Genomic DNA, 20852 nt, shown 5'->3' on the forward strand with positions numbered 1-20852 from the left:
AAAGTTTTACCTTCAATGGTATTCACCATTGCAAACCTAACAAACATTGACAAACGCAATAATCAAATAAAAGAAACATCCTTAAGAAACAAACAAAAGTACAAACATACATAAACAAGCAAGATTTGAAAGATAAACCGATGAGACACGTCAAAGGTTTTCATCCAATTAGACTTTAACCAAAATACTCTATTGCAAACAATAACAGCTGAATATCTGTCAGTGTTTTCATTAGAATTTTAAATCACTCATTGTGTTATTGTAAATACTTTTCCTTCAGTAGGAGCAGAGTTATCTGGCCAATATGTGCAGTAGCAATGTATATTTTCATATACATGTACTATGATGAGTGCGTGTCAGTTGTTGATCAGTTGAGGTTGTGCTTTTTATGACCCTAGACACAAGTCCCATGAAAATTGCTTAAAATGATGATAATGATAAGAGTTGTAACCCATTGTTCACATTCAGTTTACCTATTGCAACTCTCTATGACATATGTTTACTTACTGTAGCTCTTTGTTCACACTCGGTTTACCTATTGTAACTCTCTGTTCATATTCAGCTTACCTATTGTAACTCTCTGTTTATATTCAGTTTACCTATTGTAACTCTCTGTTCATATTCAGTTTACCTATTGTAACTCTCTGCTCATATTCAGTTTACCTATTGTAACTCTCTGTTCATATTCAGTTTACCTATCGTAACTCTCTGTTCATATTCAGTTTACCTATTGTAACTTTCTGTTCACATTCGGTTTACCTATTGTAACCCTCTGTTCATATTCAGTTTACCTATTGTAACTCTCTGTTCATATTCGGTTTACCTATGTAACTCTCTGTTCATATTCAGTTTACTTATTGTAACTCTCTGTTCACATTCAGTTTACCTATTGTAACCCTCTGTTCATATTGAGTTTACCTATTGTAACTCTCTGTTCATATTCCGTTTACCTATTGTAACTTTCTGTTCATATTCAGTTTACCTATTGTAATTCTATGTTCATATTCAGTTTACCTATTGTAACTCTCTGTTCATATTCAGTTTACCTATTGTAACTCTCTGTTCATATTCAGTTTACCTATTGTAACTCTCTGTTCATATTCAGTTTACCTATTGTAACTCTCTGTTCATATTCAGTTTACCTACTGTAACTCTTTGTTCATATTCAGTTTACCTATTGTAACTTTCTGTTCATATTCAGTTTACCTATTGTAACTCTCTGATCATATTCAGTTTACCTATTGTAACTCTCTGTTCATATTCAGTTTACCTATTGTAACCCTCTGTTCGCATTCAGTTCACCTGTTTAAGCTGCTAAAAAAATTTTTTAAGATGAATTCTATTTGTTACTCAAATATTTCTCTGCAAGCATAAAATAAAATCATGCTGCCTTAGTGCTGCCTTACTACTGCAAGGTATAGTGGTTGATGGTCAAATCTGCTAAGCTGGCATCTTTCGCCTTTAAGATTACACTGCTTTCAAGGTTACACTACCTCTGAGGTTACTTTGCTACAAGACTTATTTATCAGAAGGCATTTTTACCTACTGTTAAGCATCTTATCACAGTGATGACTTGAGGTTGTTTTTCACGTTTTGGTGCAATGAATGATAGAGTGGTGTATAAGCAAAATGAATGATGCCAAGTACACTGACAGACTGGAGAGAAAGCTACTGCCATCCGTTGCTACCATGTTTAAAAGAGACTCAAGGAATTGGATATTCAGTAAGGACAATGTGAACTCTCACGTGGTCAGAAATGTTAAGACATGGTTACAGCAGAAAAAATGTTACTATTACGGAATGGCCTGCTCAGTCACTAAACTTGAATCCTATAGAAAACTTGTGGCAGAAAATTAAGGTACTAATTAGCAAGCATAAGCCAACAACAGAGAATGTTAAAATAGAGTATAATCTAGGCCTGGCATCATGTGATTCAGGTAAACAAACTCCAAAAACTAGTGAACTACATGAAATGCTGATACCAGGCAGTCATAGGACTTAAGGGTTACCCTACAAAATACTAATACCGTTTGACATTATAATAAACAATTCAACAATAACGATCCAAATTTCAAATGCTGCGTTACAATTTCAGAAGGTGTTGTAGTCAAAATAAATGTTTGTTTTATTATACATATGCCTCAACAACGGCAATTTGGCACACCGTTTAATAAACTTGATTCTATTTTTTCCAAAATATATTTTTACAAAAATAATGTTATAGCTAAAAATTATACTTTGAAATTTTCATTTGATAACTTGACTGGGTAAAAAATTACTAACAATGAATAGTGTGCAAAATAACGCTAAAAATGTTGAAAATATGCAAAGGTGCTAATACAAATCTTTTCAGTTTCTTTAGTTGAGTCTCTTTACTCTGTCTCTTTATTTGAGTAGTGTAGTTTAGTAACAGAGTGAGCTCATGTACTGCTCTGTTTTTTTATATGAGTAGTGTAGTTTAGTAACAGAGTGAGCTCATGTACTGCTCTGTATCTTTATATGAGTAGTGTAGTTTAGTAACAGAGTGAGCTCATGTACTACTCTGTTTTTTCATATGAGTAGTGTAGTTTAGTAACAGAGTGAGCTCATGTCCTACTCTGTATCTTTATATGAGTAGTGTAGTTTAGTAACAGAGTGAGCTCATGTACTACTCTGTTTTTTCATATGAGTAGTGTAGTTTAGTAACAGAGTGAGCTCATGTTTTGTTCTGTATCTTTATATGAGTAGTCTAGTTTAGTAACAGAATGAGCTCATGTACTACTCTGTATCTTTATATGAGTAGTGTAGTTTAGTAACAGAGTGAGCTCATGTACTGTTCTGTATCTTTATATGAGTAGTGTAGTTTAGTAACAGAATGAGCTCATGTCCTGTTCTGTATCTTTATATGAGTAGTGTAGTTTAGTAACAGAGTGAGCTCATGTACTGCTCTGTATCTTTATATGAGTAGTGTAGTTTAGTAACAGAGTGAGCTCATGTACTGTTCTGTATCTTTATATGAGTAGTGTAGTTTAGTAACAGAGTGGGCTGATGTACTACTCTGTATCTTTATATGAGTAGTGTAGTTTAGTAACAGAATGAGCTCATGTCCTGTTCTGTATCTTTATATGAGTAGTGTAGTTTAGTAACAGAGTGAGCTCATGTACTGCTCTGTATCTTTATATGAGTAGTCTAGTTTAGTAACAGAATGAGCTCATGTACTACTCTGTATCTTTATATGAGTAGTGTAGTTTAGTAACAGAATGAGCTCATGTCCTGTTCTGTATCTTTATATGAGTAGTCTAGTTTAGTAACAGAATGAGCTCATGTACTACTCTGTATCTTTATATGAGTAGTGTAGTTTAGTAACAGAGTGAGCTCATGTACTGTTCTGTATCTTTATATGAGTAGTGTAGTTTAGTAACAGAATGAGCTCATGTCCTGTTCTGTATCTTTATATGAGTAGTGTAGTTTAGTAACAGAGTGAGCTCATGTACTGCTCTGTATCTTTATATGAGTAGTGTAGTTTAGTAACAGAGTGAGCTCATGTACTGCTCTGTTTTTTTATATGAGTAGTGTAGTTTAGTAACAGAGTGAGCTCATGTACTGCTCTGTATCTTTATATGAGTAGTGTAGTTTAGTAACAGAGTGAGCTCATGTACTACTCTGTTTTTTCATATGAGTAGTGTAGTTTAGTAACAGAGTGAGCTCATGTCCTACTCTGTATCTTTATATGAGTAGTGTAGTTTAGTAACAGAGTGAGCTCATGTACTACTCTGTTTTTTCATATGAGTAGTGTAGTTTAGTAACAGAGTGAGCTCATGTTTTGTTCTGTATCTTTATATGAGTAGTCTAGTTTAGTAACAGAATGAGCTCATGTACTACTCTGTATCTTTATATGAGTAGTGTAGTTTAGTAACAGAGTGAGCTCATGTACTGTTCTGTATCTTTATATGAGTAGTGTAGTTTAGTAACAGAATGAGCTCATGTCCTGTTCTGTATCTTTATATGAGTAGTGTAGTTTAGTAACAGAGTGAGCTCATGTACTGCTCTGTATCTTTATATGAGTAGTGTAGTTTAGTAACAGAGTGAGCTCATGTACTGTTCTGTATCTTTATATGAGTAGTGTAGTTTAGTAACAGAGTGGGCTGATGTACTACTCTGTATCTTTATATGAGTAGTGTAGTTTAGTAACAGAATGAGCTCATGTCCTGTTCTGTATCTTTATATGAGTAGTGTAGTTTAGTAACAGAGTGAGCTCATGTACTGCTCTGTATCTTTATATGAGTAGTCTAGTTTAGTAACAGAATGAGCTCATGTACTACTCTGTATCTTTATATGAGTAGTGTAGTTTAGTAACAGAATGAGCTCATGTCCTGTTCTGTATCTTTATATGAGTAGTCTAGTTTAGTAACAGAATGAGCTCATGTACTACTCTGTATCTTTATATGAGTAGTGTAGTTTAGTAACAGAGTGAGCTCATGTACTGTTCTGTATCTTTATATGAGTAGTGTAGTTTAGTAACAGAATGAGCCTATGTCCTGTTCTGTATCTTTATATGAGTAGTGTAGTTTAGTAACAGAGTGAGCTCATGTACTGCTCTGTATCTTTATATGAGTAGTGTAGTTTAGTAACAGAGTGAGCTCATGTACTGCTCTGTATCTTTATATGAGTAGTGTAGTTTAGTAACAGAGTGAGCTCATGTACTGTTCTGTATCTTTATATGAGTAGTGTAGTTTAGTAACAGAGTGGGCTGATGTACTGCTCTGTATCTTTATATGAATAGTGTAGTTTAGTAACAGAATGAGCTCATGTACTACTCTGTATCTTTATATGAGTGTTGTAGTTTAGTAACAGAGTGAGCTCATGTACTGTTCTGTATCTTTATATGAGTAGTGTAGTTTAGTAACAGAGTGAGCTCATGTACTACTCTGTATCTTTATATGAGTGTTGTAGTTTAGTAACAGAGTGAGCTCATGTACTGTTCTGTATCTTTATATGAGTAGTGTAGTTTAGTAACAGAGTGAGCTCATGTACTACTCTGTATCTTTATATGAGTGTTGTAGTTTAGTAACAGAGTGAGCTCATGTACTGTTCTGTATCTTTATATGAGTGTTGTAGTTTAGTAACAGAGTGAGCTCATGTCCTGTTCTGTATCTTTATATGAGTAGTGTAGTTTAGTAACAGAGTGAGCTCATGTACTGCTCTGTATCTTTATATGAGTGTTGTAGTTTAGTAACAGAGTGAGCTCATGTACTGTTCTGTATCTTTATATGAGTAGTGTAGTTTAGTAACAGAGTGAGCTCATGTACTGCTCTGTATCTTTATATGAGTGTTGTAGTTTAGTAACAGAATGAGCTCATGTCCTGTTCTGTATCTTTATATGAGTAGTGTAGTTTAGTAACAGAGTGAGCTCATGTACTGTTCTGTATCTTTATATGAGTGTTGTAGTTTAGTAACAGAGTGAGCTCATGTACTACTCTGTATCTTTATATGAGTGTTGTAGTTTAGTAACAGAGTGAGCTCATGTACTACTCTGTATCTTTATATGAGTGTTGTAGTTTAGTAACAGAGTGAGCTCATGTACTGTTCTGTATCTTTATATGAGTAGTGTAGTTTAGTAACAGAGTGAGCTCATGTACTGCTCTGTATCTTTATATGAGTGTTGTAGTTTAGTAACAGAATGAGCTCATGTCCTGTTCTGTATCTTTATATGAGTAGTGTAGTTTAGTAACAGAGTGAGCTCATGTCCTGTTCTGTATCTTTATATGAGTAGTGTAGTTTAGTAACAGAGTGAGCTCATGTACTGCTCTGTATCTTTATATGAGTGTTGTAGTTTAGTAACAGAGTGAGCTCATGTCCTGTTCTGTATCTTTATATGAGTAGTGTAGTTTAGTAACAGAGTGAGCTCATGTACTGCTCTGTATCTTTATATGAGTGTTGTAGTTTAGTAATAGAGTGAGCTCATGTACTGCTCTGTATCTTTATATGAGTGTTGTAGTTTAGTAACAGAATGAGCTCATGTCCTGTTCTGTATCTTTATATGAGTAGTGTAGTTTAGTAACAGAGTGAGCTCATGTCCTGTTCTGTATCTTTATATGAGTAGTGTAGTTTAGTAACAGAGTGAGCTCATGTACTGCTCTGTATCTTTATATGAGTGTTGTAGTTTAGTAACAGAGTGAGCTCATGTACTGTTCTGTATCTTTATATGAGTAGTGTAGTTTAGTAACAGAGTGAGCTCATGTACTGCTCTGTATCTTTATATGAGTGTTGTAGTTTAGTAACAGAGTGAGCTCATGTACTGCTCTGTATCTTTATATGAGTAGTGTAGTTTAGTAACAGAGTGAGCTCATGTACTGCTCTGTATCTTTATATGAGTGTTGTAGTTTAGTAACAGAGTGAGCTCATGTACTGCTCTGTATCTTTATATGAGTAGTGTAGTTTAGTAACAGAGTGAGCTCATGTACTGCTCTGTATCTTTATATGAGTAGTGTAGTTTAGTAACAGAGTGAGCTCATGTTCTGCTCTGTATCTGTATCTGTATCTTTATCTGTATCATGCATGTGTAAATATGACAGCCTTGAAGGCTACATTAAGTGTAGTAGCCAGGTAGATGGAAAACAATGGGAAAGCTAAGACACAGCCCTACTTGACTATTCGTTAGCACAAACTCACGTGAGAGTTTTTACCTTGAACTGCTCGTGTCTGCTTCCCATCGTGTAGTGCTCTAATCAGGTTGGTTACTTTCATTGCGCTTTCTGATTTTCAAAATATGTTCCGGAGCCCATCTTGTGAAACAGTATCAAAAACTTTTCTAAAAACTATGAATACTGTGTAAAGCTCCAAGTTTTGTTTAGTGCTGAAGACTGAAAACCACATCTATGGTGCTTCGGTGTCTTTGGAATTGGCTTTGGGTTTCTGGGAAGACCAGATGACATCTTATTTAGTCGATTGAGGATGATACGGGCTAAGATCTTTTCCGCATTTGGACAGAACGGAGATCCTCCTGTAACTGCCATATTCCTGCTGCCTTTTTTGAATATGGGCAAAATGTTTGCAGTCAAATCCAGCCAGATGCAGTCAAATCTCTCAGAACCTAACCTCCTACAACCGAAATCTTCTAACAACCAAATCAATTAGGCTACACCTCTTTTAAGTCACTGTTTGTACATTCATGGTATTAACTATATCCGTAACTATGGTTGGTGACATGTATTTATTGTAATACTTGTGGCAATAAAAATTCTTAATCACAATGCTGTACTCATACTTTGCAAGTTCATCATAGCAACATGTTGTTTTGAATTTTAGCTGTAACATATTTGGATTGTAGCCACAACAACAACTAGCTATATTAATTTATGTACATGAAATGAAGATGAGCTGTTAATAAAGATGGCAGTATTTCATATAGCAAACGAACATGTGATTTGATAGACCCGCGGTTCATTAGAGGGTTACATAGTAATTCTTTTTTTGCAAACCTGTGTGACTTCTATTAGTGCAAAACCAAATGCAAGAACTGCATAGTGTGCGGTACTGATTATTGGCGTTATTAAACCGTATATGGCACAAAATCTGTTGACTCACAAAGTGACCATATAAAAGAGACCTACAGCTGAAATGGCATATCATCTCTTGGCAAACAAAATGAAAACTTTTAATTCAGTGTGCAACTACGATAAAACTAGTAATTCAGACTAACTTAGTTCCAAGTAAAGTATGCGTATTATTGAACATTATATAACTACGTATAATGGAAAGGAACTCAATTTTTGCTATTTCGTCAATTGAATACTGTAGCCATAGTTCTATTTGTACAACTTACATCATCATTAGGTGTTACTATAGTTTCTCCTGCGCTTTTGACATTGCCTTTCACCTCGAAAATTTATTATAGCCTGAAGGTATGCAAGAGGCGTTTCAATGGAACTATACATGTGCTTACAAATTAGGTTCACGTAAAGGAGCAAGGTTATTTCACCTAGAAATAGCCTCTAGCAGTCGTTACCAGCCTCTCTGTGCCGTTACTATTAGAGACCAAAGAATGTCCTGTAGATTTTGAAAAATTTGTCTTAAAACCTTTGCTAGAGAAGTTACAGTATGAGTAAAGACTTTTATCTTGCAAAAATGAGCATCGATGGTTTGCTGACACCTCTCTCTCTCTCTCGCTCTCTCTTACCAACTCTTCCATTCCATGTTACATTCCTGCAAGCGGAACAGAACATGATGTAAATTCACAGCATACAGTGGTGCCACCAACAGTGTGGACATGAATGAGACAGATTTTGTATATTCACAAAAATATGCATAAACTTTGATTATCTTTTGTTTTCTAATTTTCATTTATATGCCCAATTAGGATTAGGATTAACCTTTCCTGAATACTTGTTTTGAATTACTTCTCTCTCTTTTTCCCTCTTCCTTTCCCTTTCCCTCTCCCTCTTTCTCCTTCTCCCTCACCCTCTCCCTCACCCTCTCCCTCACCCTCTCCCTCTCCCTCTCCCTCACCCTCACCCTCACCCTCTCTCTCACCCTCTCCCTCTCCCTCACCCTCTCCCTCTCCCTCTCTTTCTCTCTCCCTCTCCCTCACCCTCTCTCTCTCCCTCACCCTCTCCCTCTCTCTCTCCCTGTCTCTCTACCTCACCCTCTCCCTCACCCTCACCCTCTCTCTCTCTCCCTCTCCCTCACCCTCTCTCCTTCACCCTCTCTCTCTCCCTCTCTCTCACCCTCTCTCTCACCCTCTCCCTCACCCTCTCTCTTTCCCTCTTCCTCTCTCTTTTCCTCTCTCTTTCTCTCTCTCTCTCACAGTCAGTTGGGGTGACTATAGGCCCGTACACACTATTGCTCAAGACCGTTTATGGTCGTGGCTTACGCATGATAGCAGATCTCCAATCAACTCGATTACAAGCAGTTGTCTGCCCTGAGGTATTTATCTGCCTCCATTTTACATACCTCTCAGCTACATTTTTATAGTGGGTTTAGACATTGTTTGATTTTGTTTATCATTACATTGTGGTGAGTATAATATTTGATGTGGTAGCTGATCTTCGTTTATTCTGTGTAAATGGTCCAACAATCTCAGAATTTTTTTAATAAGGGTGTCAGCCCTTAATATCCTGCCCGCTTAAAAGTTTCTAGGTCTATAATTTTGTCTTGTCGCATGATGTTCATGATGTCTCTTAAGTGTCTCATCATCACAGCATGTAGCGTCTTTACATGAGCTTGATCAATTGTCAAGGTCTCTGCGGCGTGTAAGAGCACTAACAGATCGACTGCTAGATATACTTTGCACTTTACTGTGACTGAGACATGCTTGTTTTTTCAGAGTATTATCTGAAGCTTGCCACAGGCAGCGTTTGCTTTGCCTATCCTTGCTTGGAGCTATTTTTCAATCCCATAAGTGTTAGATACAGTGCTTCCAAGGTATGTGAAGCTTTAACCAGTGGTTCTTGGTTCATGAAGATGTCTTTGGCTTCGGGGAGTTTGATCAGTTGGTACATACACTTTTTATATTAATGTTCAAGCTACATAGAGATGCAGCCCTGCCAAAGTCGTCCAGGAGTAGCTGCATGTCAGATACAGCATGAGCAACCAAAACCCTGCCATCAGCAAGTGGCGTCTCTCTAACCAGGTGTTTGGTGGTATGGGATCTGGCTTTGAACTGGGAGATGTTAAAAATATTTGCATCATTGTTTGTCTGTATACAAACACCTCGATGCACATTCTTGAAGGCTACATGAAGTGTAGTAGCCAGGTAGATGGAAAACAATGTGAAAGATAAGACATAGCCCTACTTGACTATTCGCTACCACAAACTTATGTGAGAGTTTTTACCTTGAACTACTCGTGTCTGCTTCCCATCGTGTAGTGCTCTAATCAGGTTGGTTACTTTCTCTGTGCTTACTGATTTTCAAAATATGTTCCGGAGTCGATCTTGTGAAACAGTGTCAAAAACTTTTCTAAAAACTATGAATACTGTGTAAAGCTCTAAGTTTTGTTTAGTACTGAAGACTGAAGACCACATCTATGGTGCTTCGGTGTCTTTGGAATCGACTTTGAGTTTCTGGGAAGACCTGATGACATCTTATCTAGTCAATTGAGGATGATACGGGTTAAGATCCTTTTTGCATTGGTCAGCACAGAAATCCGTCTATAACTGCCATATTCCTGCTGCCTTTTTTGAATATGGGCACAATGTTTGCATCTTTCCAGTTGGGTACTAGCTCAGATTTCCAGTTGTGTACAATCATATCATGCAGCTTTTCTTGCAGGCGTAGTCCACCATGTTTCTAAATTTCTACAGAAATGCCACAGTTACCAGGTGCTTTATTGTTTTTCGTGGACTGTGTTGCAATTTGGAGCTTCTCTAACCTTACAATATTATCTATCTCTTTGCCTGCAGAGATCACTGGGAGTAGTCTAACTGCGTCTTTATCTACGGTTTCAGGCACATTTAACAGCTGGTCAAAGTGTTAGGCAGACCTTGCCAACGTCTCGCCTTTTTCTGTCAACACTGTAGTTTCATCCTGGGCAAGAATTTTGAAGTTTTACCATTCTGCTGGTAGATCTACATCAGTCTTGCAATCAAAAACACTCATGTTACAATCACATTCCATGTATAAATGGCGATGAATTGGAAGGGAAAGCTTAACTTGATGTATTGAAAACAGTTGGCAGTGTGTACCAGGTGGTGAATGTGCCTTATTTCTGCGTAGTCCTTGTTTTGGTCTGCGCAACCATCTCAAAATAGTGCAAGCTCCACAGTTTCATTGGGAAGAAAAAGTTTCGTTGTTTAAAAAAAAGATCTAGCATTGAAACTACATCGTCTGCTCCTTTTCTTGCCACCGTCTCATTGTAACAGTAGATGAATACTTCGTGTGAAAGTGCCGAAAGCTGAGGGCGATAATAGACATCGTCGGTTGATTTGTTTGGTGTAGGTAAATTTTTCTGGAAATCGAATGCAATAGCTGTGAGAGTATTACTGTCCTTTGCTCTACTTTTTGCATCTCCTTCTCAGATGTCAAATCGCTCAGCTTGTACTTTGTGTAGTTTGAACTCTTGTACTAGATCACTAGATTTAGACAGATGAGACCTGATATCGTTAGTTTATTCAGTTAGCTGACTCTTTGCATGCTCAATTTCTATTGCCAACTCATCTCATGTTGAACATGTACCTTTCCTCGGATCCCAAAACAATATGTTGGAGTTGATGTTGAATTTGTTGCAATATATTGCCTACTAGAACCTGCTACACAATAACTTCTACAGCGTTTTCATTTGCGCTCTTAACTCTCACAGAATATGTGCATAGGTGGTAGTGCGTGTATAACTAACTAGTTATAATTATAACTAGCATCCAGTCCGGTTTTCCTTCACCTATGTCATTAAACATCATGTGCTTTGATCAATATAGACAATTATGCATCTTACGGATATTTAGTGGAGTACAGATTAAATATGCTAATAAGCTCAGCTCTTTGTGCCTCAGATACAACTACAGCACTTGAAATGCTTATAGTGACAATCTAGACTTGAATAAGGATTTGCCCCCCCTTGATTTTTGAGATTTTCTCTTAAAGAACCATTAATTTTCCTTATTTTAAATTTATTTGTTACAATTGGATATTCATCAAAATTTCCAACAGTAGCAGCCATTGTCGTGTAGCAGTGCCAGTGTAATGCACTGGTTCAGATACCAGATATGCTCTGATTGATTAATTGTTGGGCTACACTGATTATTCCAGTTTACTTTGTGGACAACACTGTGTTTTTGTGTCCAATATTTTACCATGCAATTTTCTATAACTACACTGGTTTTTCCAATGTAACATCAATGCTACATTAAACTACGTGTCTGAATGTATATGTTCGGAACATAACTCCAAGTTTTCATAATCGTACATCACTGGTTTTTTTATAGTTTTATATATATATTAAATGCTTGTATATATTATTATATGCCTATACCTTGTGTTCCCGAGACACCAAGCAAAGCTTTCGACCCCGGTACCTACTCTAGCATTCATGTCTCTAGCAACAATCAAACTTTTGCTAGTAGGAAGCTTTTAATAGTATTTCGTATGTCGCTATGTAGTTCTCTTTGTTCTCTTCAGAGTTTGTCACTGTCGGAGCATACCCGATTACCATGGTAACATACTCTTTTCCTAACACATGAGCCTGCTAATAACTGATAATGTGATATCCTTGCACACGAACCTAGTAGTAACTGATAATCTGATATCCTAACACATGAACCTACTAGTAACTGATAATCTGATATCCTTACACACGAACCTACTAGTAACTGATAATCTGATATCCTTACACACGAACCTAGTAGTAACTGATAATCTGATATCCTAACACATAAGCCTACTAGTAACTGATAATCTGATATCCTTACGCATGAACCTACTAGTAACTGATAATCTGATATCCTTACACATGAACCTACTAGTAACTGATAATCTGATATCCTTACACACGAAACTACTAGTAACTGATAATCTGATATCCTTACACACGAACCTACTAGTAACTAATAATCTGATATCCTTGTACATAGACTTATTGGTAACTGGTAAATTTTAAAAAGAATTCAAGGTCAGTTAATTCCTCAAGTATAAGGAAATTCAAACGCTTTTATTTTCATATCTTTATTTGTAGATAACATGTTTTTACACTATTAGAATATATTTTATTTGCTGTTAAGCACATGAATGTACTAAATGATATATGTATAATGCTATACTCATTGTGATCTTGCGAATGCAAACTTTCAGATCTCAGAGAAGTCCCTTAGGACACAAGAAGCATTCCTCGTATTATGGATCTCCGAGGAGATTTTATCGATAGTATTAGTTAGTCGCTAGATGTGAGACCGTTCTTCACAAGCTCTCTGACGCTATCTGCTGGCGTTGATACCTAAAGCATTATGGGCAATAATAAGTCTGTGTTTACTGGAGAACAGCTGGAAGCGTATCAGGTAGGTTATGCCGACTGTCAAACAGTTCCCTTTTGTATTTCATGCTCATTGTGCTCAACCATATAGTATTATACAGTATACACAGTATACAGTATATACATATAGTACATATAGTATACATGTATACATATAGTATTGGCTGTTCAAGAACCTCAAACATTTGACTTTTTCAAAAATGTTTTTTAGAAGCCAGAGCTTGCAATACAAACCATCAATAATCTGTGGTGTTATTATTTTTAATCTGCAATTTCTTTTTTAGGACTGTACATATTTTAATAAACAAGAGATCCTTAGGTGAGTTACTAATTACTAGCTGTTACTAGTAGCTAGTTACTAGCTGTTACTAGTAGCTAGTTACTCGAGCTGCTTTTTATTATGAGCATTTCTTAAATTGAATTATTCATCCTAATAAAAGCATCTACGGATTTTTCATGATTAAACTGTTTGATTATAGTTGTTACTTCTCAATATGTTACAGCCTAGTTACTCCGTTAGTTATTAAAAACACTTGTATAGTTTGTAGTGACTCCTAGACAGAGGAATGATTTTAAACTGATACTAACTGCTGAATACGGTAATAATAGCAAACTGATTATGCGATTGAGGCACGCCTCTACTTGAATCTGTTGAAGCTGAGAGAGTACTTTCCTCAATTTTACAATCTATCATTATTTTACATAAATTAATGTTTTTTTTGCACACATTTAGCTCTCATCATATAATATTATCTGCTGTTCAAGGATATACCATAGATTTCGAGCAATAATGCCAGATCAAATCCCTCAATACATGGATGCTGATCAACTCTTCAGCCTCAAGATACCTAAAGCTAGGATGAAACAAACTGCGGAGCTCAAAGTAAGAGACTATTAACCTATAAAGTTACTATTACACATTTATCATTGTTTATTACTTGTTATTGTTTAATATTATTTATATCGTTTTTTATGTTTTAATGAAAAGTTTTGCCGAAGATTGTCCGTTAATTGGCCCACTGAGTGTATCAATTTTTCATTTGTAAAATACCCTTATAGTGAGTATCTAAAGCAGACACAGCCTATTGTATTTGAAATAATTTGTAGCAAGTATGTCCAAACATACCATATAAGCAGATTCCAGAACAGAACAATTTTCACAAAACTGAGGGGCCCGGCTTATACACACGTAATTCTGATTGAAAGCAAATGAAATGACATGCTAACTTAATTTTAACAGCTAGAAATCAAACCTTCATTAAATCAATTTTATTAATAAAAATAAAACATCAGTAATGGTTACCACTACAATTAAGTCTTTTGCTACCAAATAATTTTTTATGAAGTTAAATTTTTGACAAACCAAATATTGGACATTGGTGCATATAAGTTGTCACAACATTTGACCAAATTAATTAGCTAAAAATTGTAAACCATCTGATGCCATAATAAGGCCACAAATGTGTTGCAGAATCAATTCGAACATTTTGTTGTCCTCTTCATAGTATCGTGCTGCATGAGCTCAGCATGTTCTGAGCCAAATGAGTTACCACTATTACTATAGCTTATGACATTATTATCACTGCTAAAAATAAATACTCACTTTTATTACTATTGCCCAGTATATAATTATCGGTAGTTCAAGTACTTTGATCTACAAGTTATGAAACCTACGTAGCTGTAATGCTTCTGATCACCCCGAAGAACAAATAGATATAAAAATGTACTTTTGAAGAGTGAAACTAAGGCCAACAAGAGATACGCGGTGATTGTTTCCTTTTGATTAAGCAGAACACAATAAACTAATTATAGAATTACTCATCGATCAAAAATGTTTTGTATAAATTTTGCTCTGATAGACACGTACGGAGTGTTACGATTTATAGCAACGAGTTTTATGCGAGTTCTTATCAATTACCTGTTTTCAAGGCTGTTTTTTTAGGGTTGGCTTGTATTTGAGATACGCTTATACACGGGGATATACGGTGTATCTTTTGAATATTCCACATTTTATGGAACTCATTGATTTAAAATAAGTTCAACGGTAACTTACTCGTAGATGTCATGACCCAAAAGATGTCTATTAACTACTTATGTAACAACTTCAGCAGTTACATGTTAAAATACATGAAAAGTTTGTAACAACAATGTCAGTTTTAGCAATAAGGCATAAACAATTCAATAACTAGGGTTTGTATGATAATCCATATCCTCTCAGTGTATACAGTGTGTCCTAGCATGGACAATTCAATAACTAGGATTTGTATGATAATCCATATCCTCTCAGTGTATACAGTGTATCCTAGCAAGGACAATTCAATAACTAGGATTTGTACGATAATACCTATTATAATTCCCAGGAGAAACAATTCTATCATCCACTATAGTGTGTATTGAGTTGGTGAATATGCACAGTTCTATGATTCTCTATAATTCTCAGGAGAATCCATTCCAAGATCAAATACTGAAAGTATTCACAGAAGACTCTAGTGGAAACATGTGCTTCAATGACTTTATAAACATGCTCTCTGTTATGTGTGAGTCGTCTCCTCGGGAACTCAAGTCTTACTACTGTTTCAAGATACATGGTAATCATTTCTCGATGTGAACAGTAATAAATGTTTGATATCTATGTGTGACACCCAAATGTTTGATATCTATGTGTGACACCCAAATGTTTGATATCTATGTGTGACACCCAAATGTTTGATATCTAAGTGTGACACCCAAATGTTTGATATCTATGTGTGACACCCGAATGTTTGATATGTACGTGTGACACCCAAATGTTTGATATGTAAGTGCGATACCCAAATGTTTGATATGTAAGTGTGACACCCAAATGTTTGATATGTAAGTGCGATACCCAGATGTTTGATATCTATGTGTGACACCCAAATGTTTGATATGTAAGTGCGATACCCAAATGTTTGATATGTAAGTGTGACACCCAAATGTTTGATATCTATGTGTGACACCAAAATGTTTGATATCTATCTGCGACACCCGAATGTTTAATATCTATGTGTGACACCCAAATGTTTGATATCTAAGTGTGACACCCAAATGTTTGATATCTATGTGTGACACCCGAATGTTTAATATCTAAGTGTGACACCCAAATGTTTGATATGTAAGTGCGATACCCAAATGTTTGATATGTAAGTGCGACACCCAAATGTTTGATATGTATGTGTGAGACCCAGATGTTTGATATCGATGTGTGACACCCAAATGTTTGATATCGATGTGTGACACCCGAATGTTTGATATCGATGTGTGACACCCGAATGTTTGATATCTATGTGTGACACCCAAATGTTTGATATCTATGTGTGACACCCAAATGTTTGATATCTAAGTGTGACACCCAAATGTTTGATATCTATGTGTGACACCCGAATGTTTGATATGTAAGTGTGACACCCAAATGTTTGATATGTAAGTGCGATACCCAGATGTTTGATATCTATGTGTGACACCCAAATGTTTGATATGTAAGTGCGATACCCAAATGTTTGATATGTAAGTGTGACACCCAAATGTTTGATATCTATGTGTGACACCAAAATGTTTGATATCTATCTGCGACACCCGAATGTTTGATATCTATGTGTGACACCCAAATGTTTGATATCTAAGTGTGACACCCAAATGTTTGATATCTATGTGTGACACCCGAATGTTTAATATCTAAGTGTGACACCCAAATGTTTGATATGTAAGTGCGATACCCAAATGTTTGATATGTAAGTGCGACACCCAAATGTTTGATATGTATGTGTGAGACCCAGATGTTTGATATGTAAGTGTGACACCCAAATGTTTGATATCGATGTGTGACACCCGAATGTTTGATATCGATGTGTGACACCCGAATGTTTGATATCTATGTGTGACACCCAAATGTTTGATATGTAAGTGTGACACCCAAATGTTTGATATGTAAGTGCGACACCCAAATGTTTGATATGTATGTGTGAGACCCAGATGTTTGATATGTAAGTGTGACACCCAAATGTTTGATACCGATGTGTGACACCCGAATGTTTGATATCTAAGTGTGACACCCAAATGTTTGATATGTAAGTGTGACACCCAAATGTTTGATATGTAAGTGCGACACCCAAATGTTTGATATGTAGGTGTGACACCCAAATGTTTGATACCGATGTGTGACACCCAGATGTTTGATATCTATGTGTGACACCCAAATGTTTGATATGTAAGTGCGATACCCAAATGTTTGATATGTAAGTGTGACACCCAAATGTTTGATATGTATGTGTGGCACCCGAATGTTTGACATCTATGTGTGACACCCAAATGTTTGATATCTATGTGTGGCACCCAAATGTTTGATATCTATGTGTGACACCCAAATGTTTGATATGTAAGTGCGATACCCAAATGTTTGATATGTAAGTGTGACACCCAAATGTTTGATATGTATGTGTGAGACCCAGATGTTTGATATGTAAGTGTGACACCCAAATGCTTGATATGTACATGTGACACTCAACTGTTTGAATATGAAGCAGAGAGGAAACAACTCTAAAGAGCTGTTTTGTATTTTGATATTGCAATTAAATAATGGTCGAAATTAAAATTTTTCAAATGGATTATTGTATATTATTTACATGCTGAACACAAATTTGGCGCTAGTACTCCTTATTATCAAATAATTCTTATTTTTGATGGACTCATATCCGACATATTTATTCATTTCAAATAATTTCCATTAAGGTTAGCATACAATTACATCTAGAAAAACATAAAATACATTTTAATTTATTTCAATGACAGTATTTTTGGTAAGCTCTGATTAGATGATTTGCTATGCCAAAAACCATTGTACTGCACATTTTCTTGATTTCAGCTTTTATGTACTAGCCTGCCTTTTAACATGCTGCTTATACAAATATTGGAAAATTGCAACAAATTGCAAACTTAGGCAGCACCGCTTGGAATCTATGCTTTTCAGAAACAGCTGATATCTGGCTGGCACATTATTGAAAATTTTCAAAAGCGAAGTCTGTGTCAGTACACACAAACTGGTCAAGGTTAAAATAATGCGTAGTTTGGTTACTTTAACATGTTGCATATACAAGTATTGCAAATTTGCAACAAACTGCAAAGACATTATTTGTAAATAGAATACCAAATAAATTGATCACAAAAAACATTCAGATTTCATAATATTCTAACAATATTTAGCATGTTTCTACTGGAATATACATGTGTCCTCAGTTTGTGAGTAGATACTGTTGATAGACCATAGAACACTGCAGCGCTTTAATACAGCTGACAATCAATGTATTCTGTAGATTTTGATGGGGACGGGTACTTGAATGCCTCGGATATGGAAACGGCTCTCAAGTACATAACTAACAATGAACTAGAGCAAGAAGAACTTGGCTACATAACTTCTAAGATTATTGGTGGGTGTCATTGATTGTATGTCATTTTTATTACGATTATTTCAACAGAAAAAGGGAGTTAGTGTGATCCACTGCATTACTTAGAGTTTTATAAACCATTACTGACACCTAAGAATATGCTGTGAGAAAATGAGGCTTGGAAGAAGTCTTCCATTTTATTCACCATTTTCTACCAATGTTAGCTAAAGATCGATACATAAATTTGACCAATAATAAACAAGAAGAACGTCGTAACATCTGCATAATCCTTGTTAAAGGTCTGTAAACTACCTTCATAGCGGCCATGCCCCTATTCTGAGGGCAGTATGCTGCAACTCTAACCAAGCAGTGTTGTCATGGCGATAAATAAAGTAGTTATATACAAGATGCAGTATGACAGGCGTGATTATAGAAACTGTAAACGTAAAGAATAATTTCTGCCAACATTTTTAACCTCAATTTCTCTTTTTCACATTTTGTTCACAGCAGTGAAAGTATGTCTGTTTTCTTTCTATAACATTTGATACAGTTGGGCTAGCCAGAGCGAAGATAACACAAAATAATCAGCAGAAGTTATGCTAATAAAAAACACTAATGCTGCTAGGAGATTTGCTCATGGTTTCTGATTTTGTTGTGGCAGATCTCAATAATGATTGCATATCATTATCGTTTGTCTAATGCTTGATAGTTAATACTGAGATATTATCATGCGTGTCTATGGTGTGTATCGATTATTCAGAAGAAGCTGATTTGGACGAAGATCAGAAGCTAAGTGAAGTAGAATTTGAGCTAATGTTGTCAAAATGTCCGGACTTTCTCGGGTGAGTAAAAGAGTAGTAAGCAAACACACTATCATAGGAATAGCCAAGCATTTTGCTGACAATAACTGTAGATACTCTCTCAAATTTACTTTATTTGGTCGTAGTGGTTGTATCCATTTAATATAGAGACCGCTGTTACTATTTATATTCATCTAACAGGGGCTTGTTTGAGTGTCTATTACTGGTTTAATGCTTATGCATTTTTATCCGGAGGGTAGCGGTTATATTTGCAGTCTAGTAGTTGTCTTTCCTTTCAAAGTCATCCGCTAGTTTGCTGTCACTCTTGCAGGTCATTCAACTTCAGAGCTTAGATGAAGGACCAAAGTTGATCATTCACAAAGCGACTGTAAAGCGACTGTTTATCACATATCTTTTTGTTTAACTTGGAGAAACATGGAGAAGTAGTTGCTGTTCATGTTTCATTTATTTTTGCTTTTAACATTGACCATTCAACTAGAAGCTTTTGTATCTGCAAATAGATCTGTGGTGCAAAAAAATTTTACGTTTTAAATTATAGTAATGACATTCTCACTATGTATAAAACTAGCGATGTATGACAAACTGTAGAGCTTCGGAGTGCTGTTGTGTTTGCAAATGTTTCTATAAATAGTTGAAGCTCTCATCTCTGTTAGCGTTTACAGTTATTCACAACATGCAATGTCTTACATCACTTTTATGCTCCAGCTGTCATTCAATTGCTATGCATTATTGTGGTTCATAATATAATTCAATTCTAGTCACTTTTCTCTTTTTCTATCATTGTATTAAAACATTCTATCAAATGGCTGTATATCACAATAGACTGTATATACAGTGAACATCCCTACAACTCAAATAATCTGTTCAGAGAATGTTTCTGTAGAGCTGAATTCATACCAGGCTACAGTTACATATTAGATACATTCAGTTGTAAGAGTAAAAGCCGAACTTCACTCCTATTTACCAGAACACTATCATCATAAAGGTTTAATGTTTGAAAGTTGTAGTGCTATTGCTAAAAAACTGTAAAATAAAAAATTTAATAGGCTGAAAATATATCCTTGGTATGGCAATATTTGATACCCAAATATAACATACTGTAATAATTAATAACATAAGTGTAGCGATACAAAAAACATTTTACAAATATACGTCTCATGATAACCAAAAGGAAAATAAACCACGAAAACAGTTTTGAACAAAAAAACTTACCAGAGCTCACTCCTAGCAATGATAAGGGTAGGTAACTATAACCCCTTATCAGAGCTCTTAACTTACAACAATAAAGGTGGGCAAGTGTAACAACATACTAGAGCTCACATCTGGCAACGATAAGTTTAGGTAAGTGTAACCACATACTAGATCTCACATCTGGCAACGATAAGTGTAGGTAAGTGTAACCACATACTAGAGCTCACATCTGGCAATGATAAGTGTAGGTAAGTGTAACCACATACTAGATCTCACATCTGGCAATGATAAGTGTAGGTAAGTGTAACCACATACTAGAGCTCACATCTGGCAACGATAAGTTTAGGTAAGTGTAACCACATACTAGAGCTCACATCTGGCAACAATAAGTTTAGGTAAGTGTAACCACATACTAGAGCTCACATCTGGCAACAATAAGTTTAGGTAAGTGTAACCACATACTAGAGCTCACATCTGGCAACGATAAGTTTAGGTAAGTGTA

The 20852-nt window shown here is 35.8% G+C and overlaps 1 protein-coding gene across 1 annotated transcript; it reads left to right on the top strand.

The window, feature by feature from the left end:
* Nucleotides 1-12913: 12913 nt before the first annotated feature.
* On the top strand, nt 12914-19491 carry LOC137390570 (calcium and integrin-binding family member 2-like). The gene is made up of 7 exons (XM_068076898.1): nt 12914-12964; nt 13224-13258; nt 13705-13822; nt 15380-15527; nt 18267-18380; nt 19099-19180; nt 19470-19491. Exons 1-7 carry the CDS (start codon nt 12914-12916, stop codon nt 19489-19491), a joined length of 570 nt encoding a protein of 189 aa, XP_067932999.1.
* Nucleotides 19492-20852: the final 1361 nt, after the last annotated feature.

The sequence above is a fragment of the Watersipora subatra genome, chromosome 3 (assembly GCF_963576615.1).
Source record: "Watersipora subatra chromosome 3, tzWatSuba1.1, whole genome shotgun sequence".
NCBI lineage: Eukaryota > Metazoa > Bryozoa > Gymnolaemata > Cheilostomatida > Watersiporidae > Watersipora > Watersipora subatra.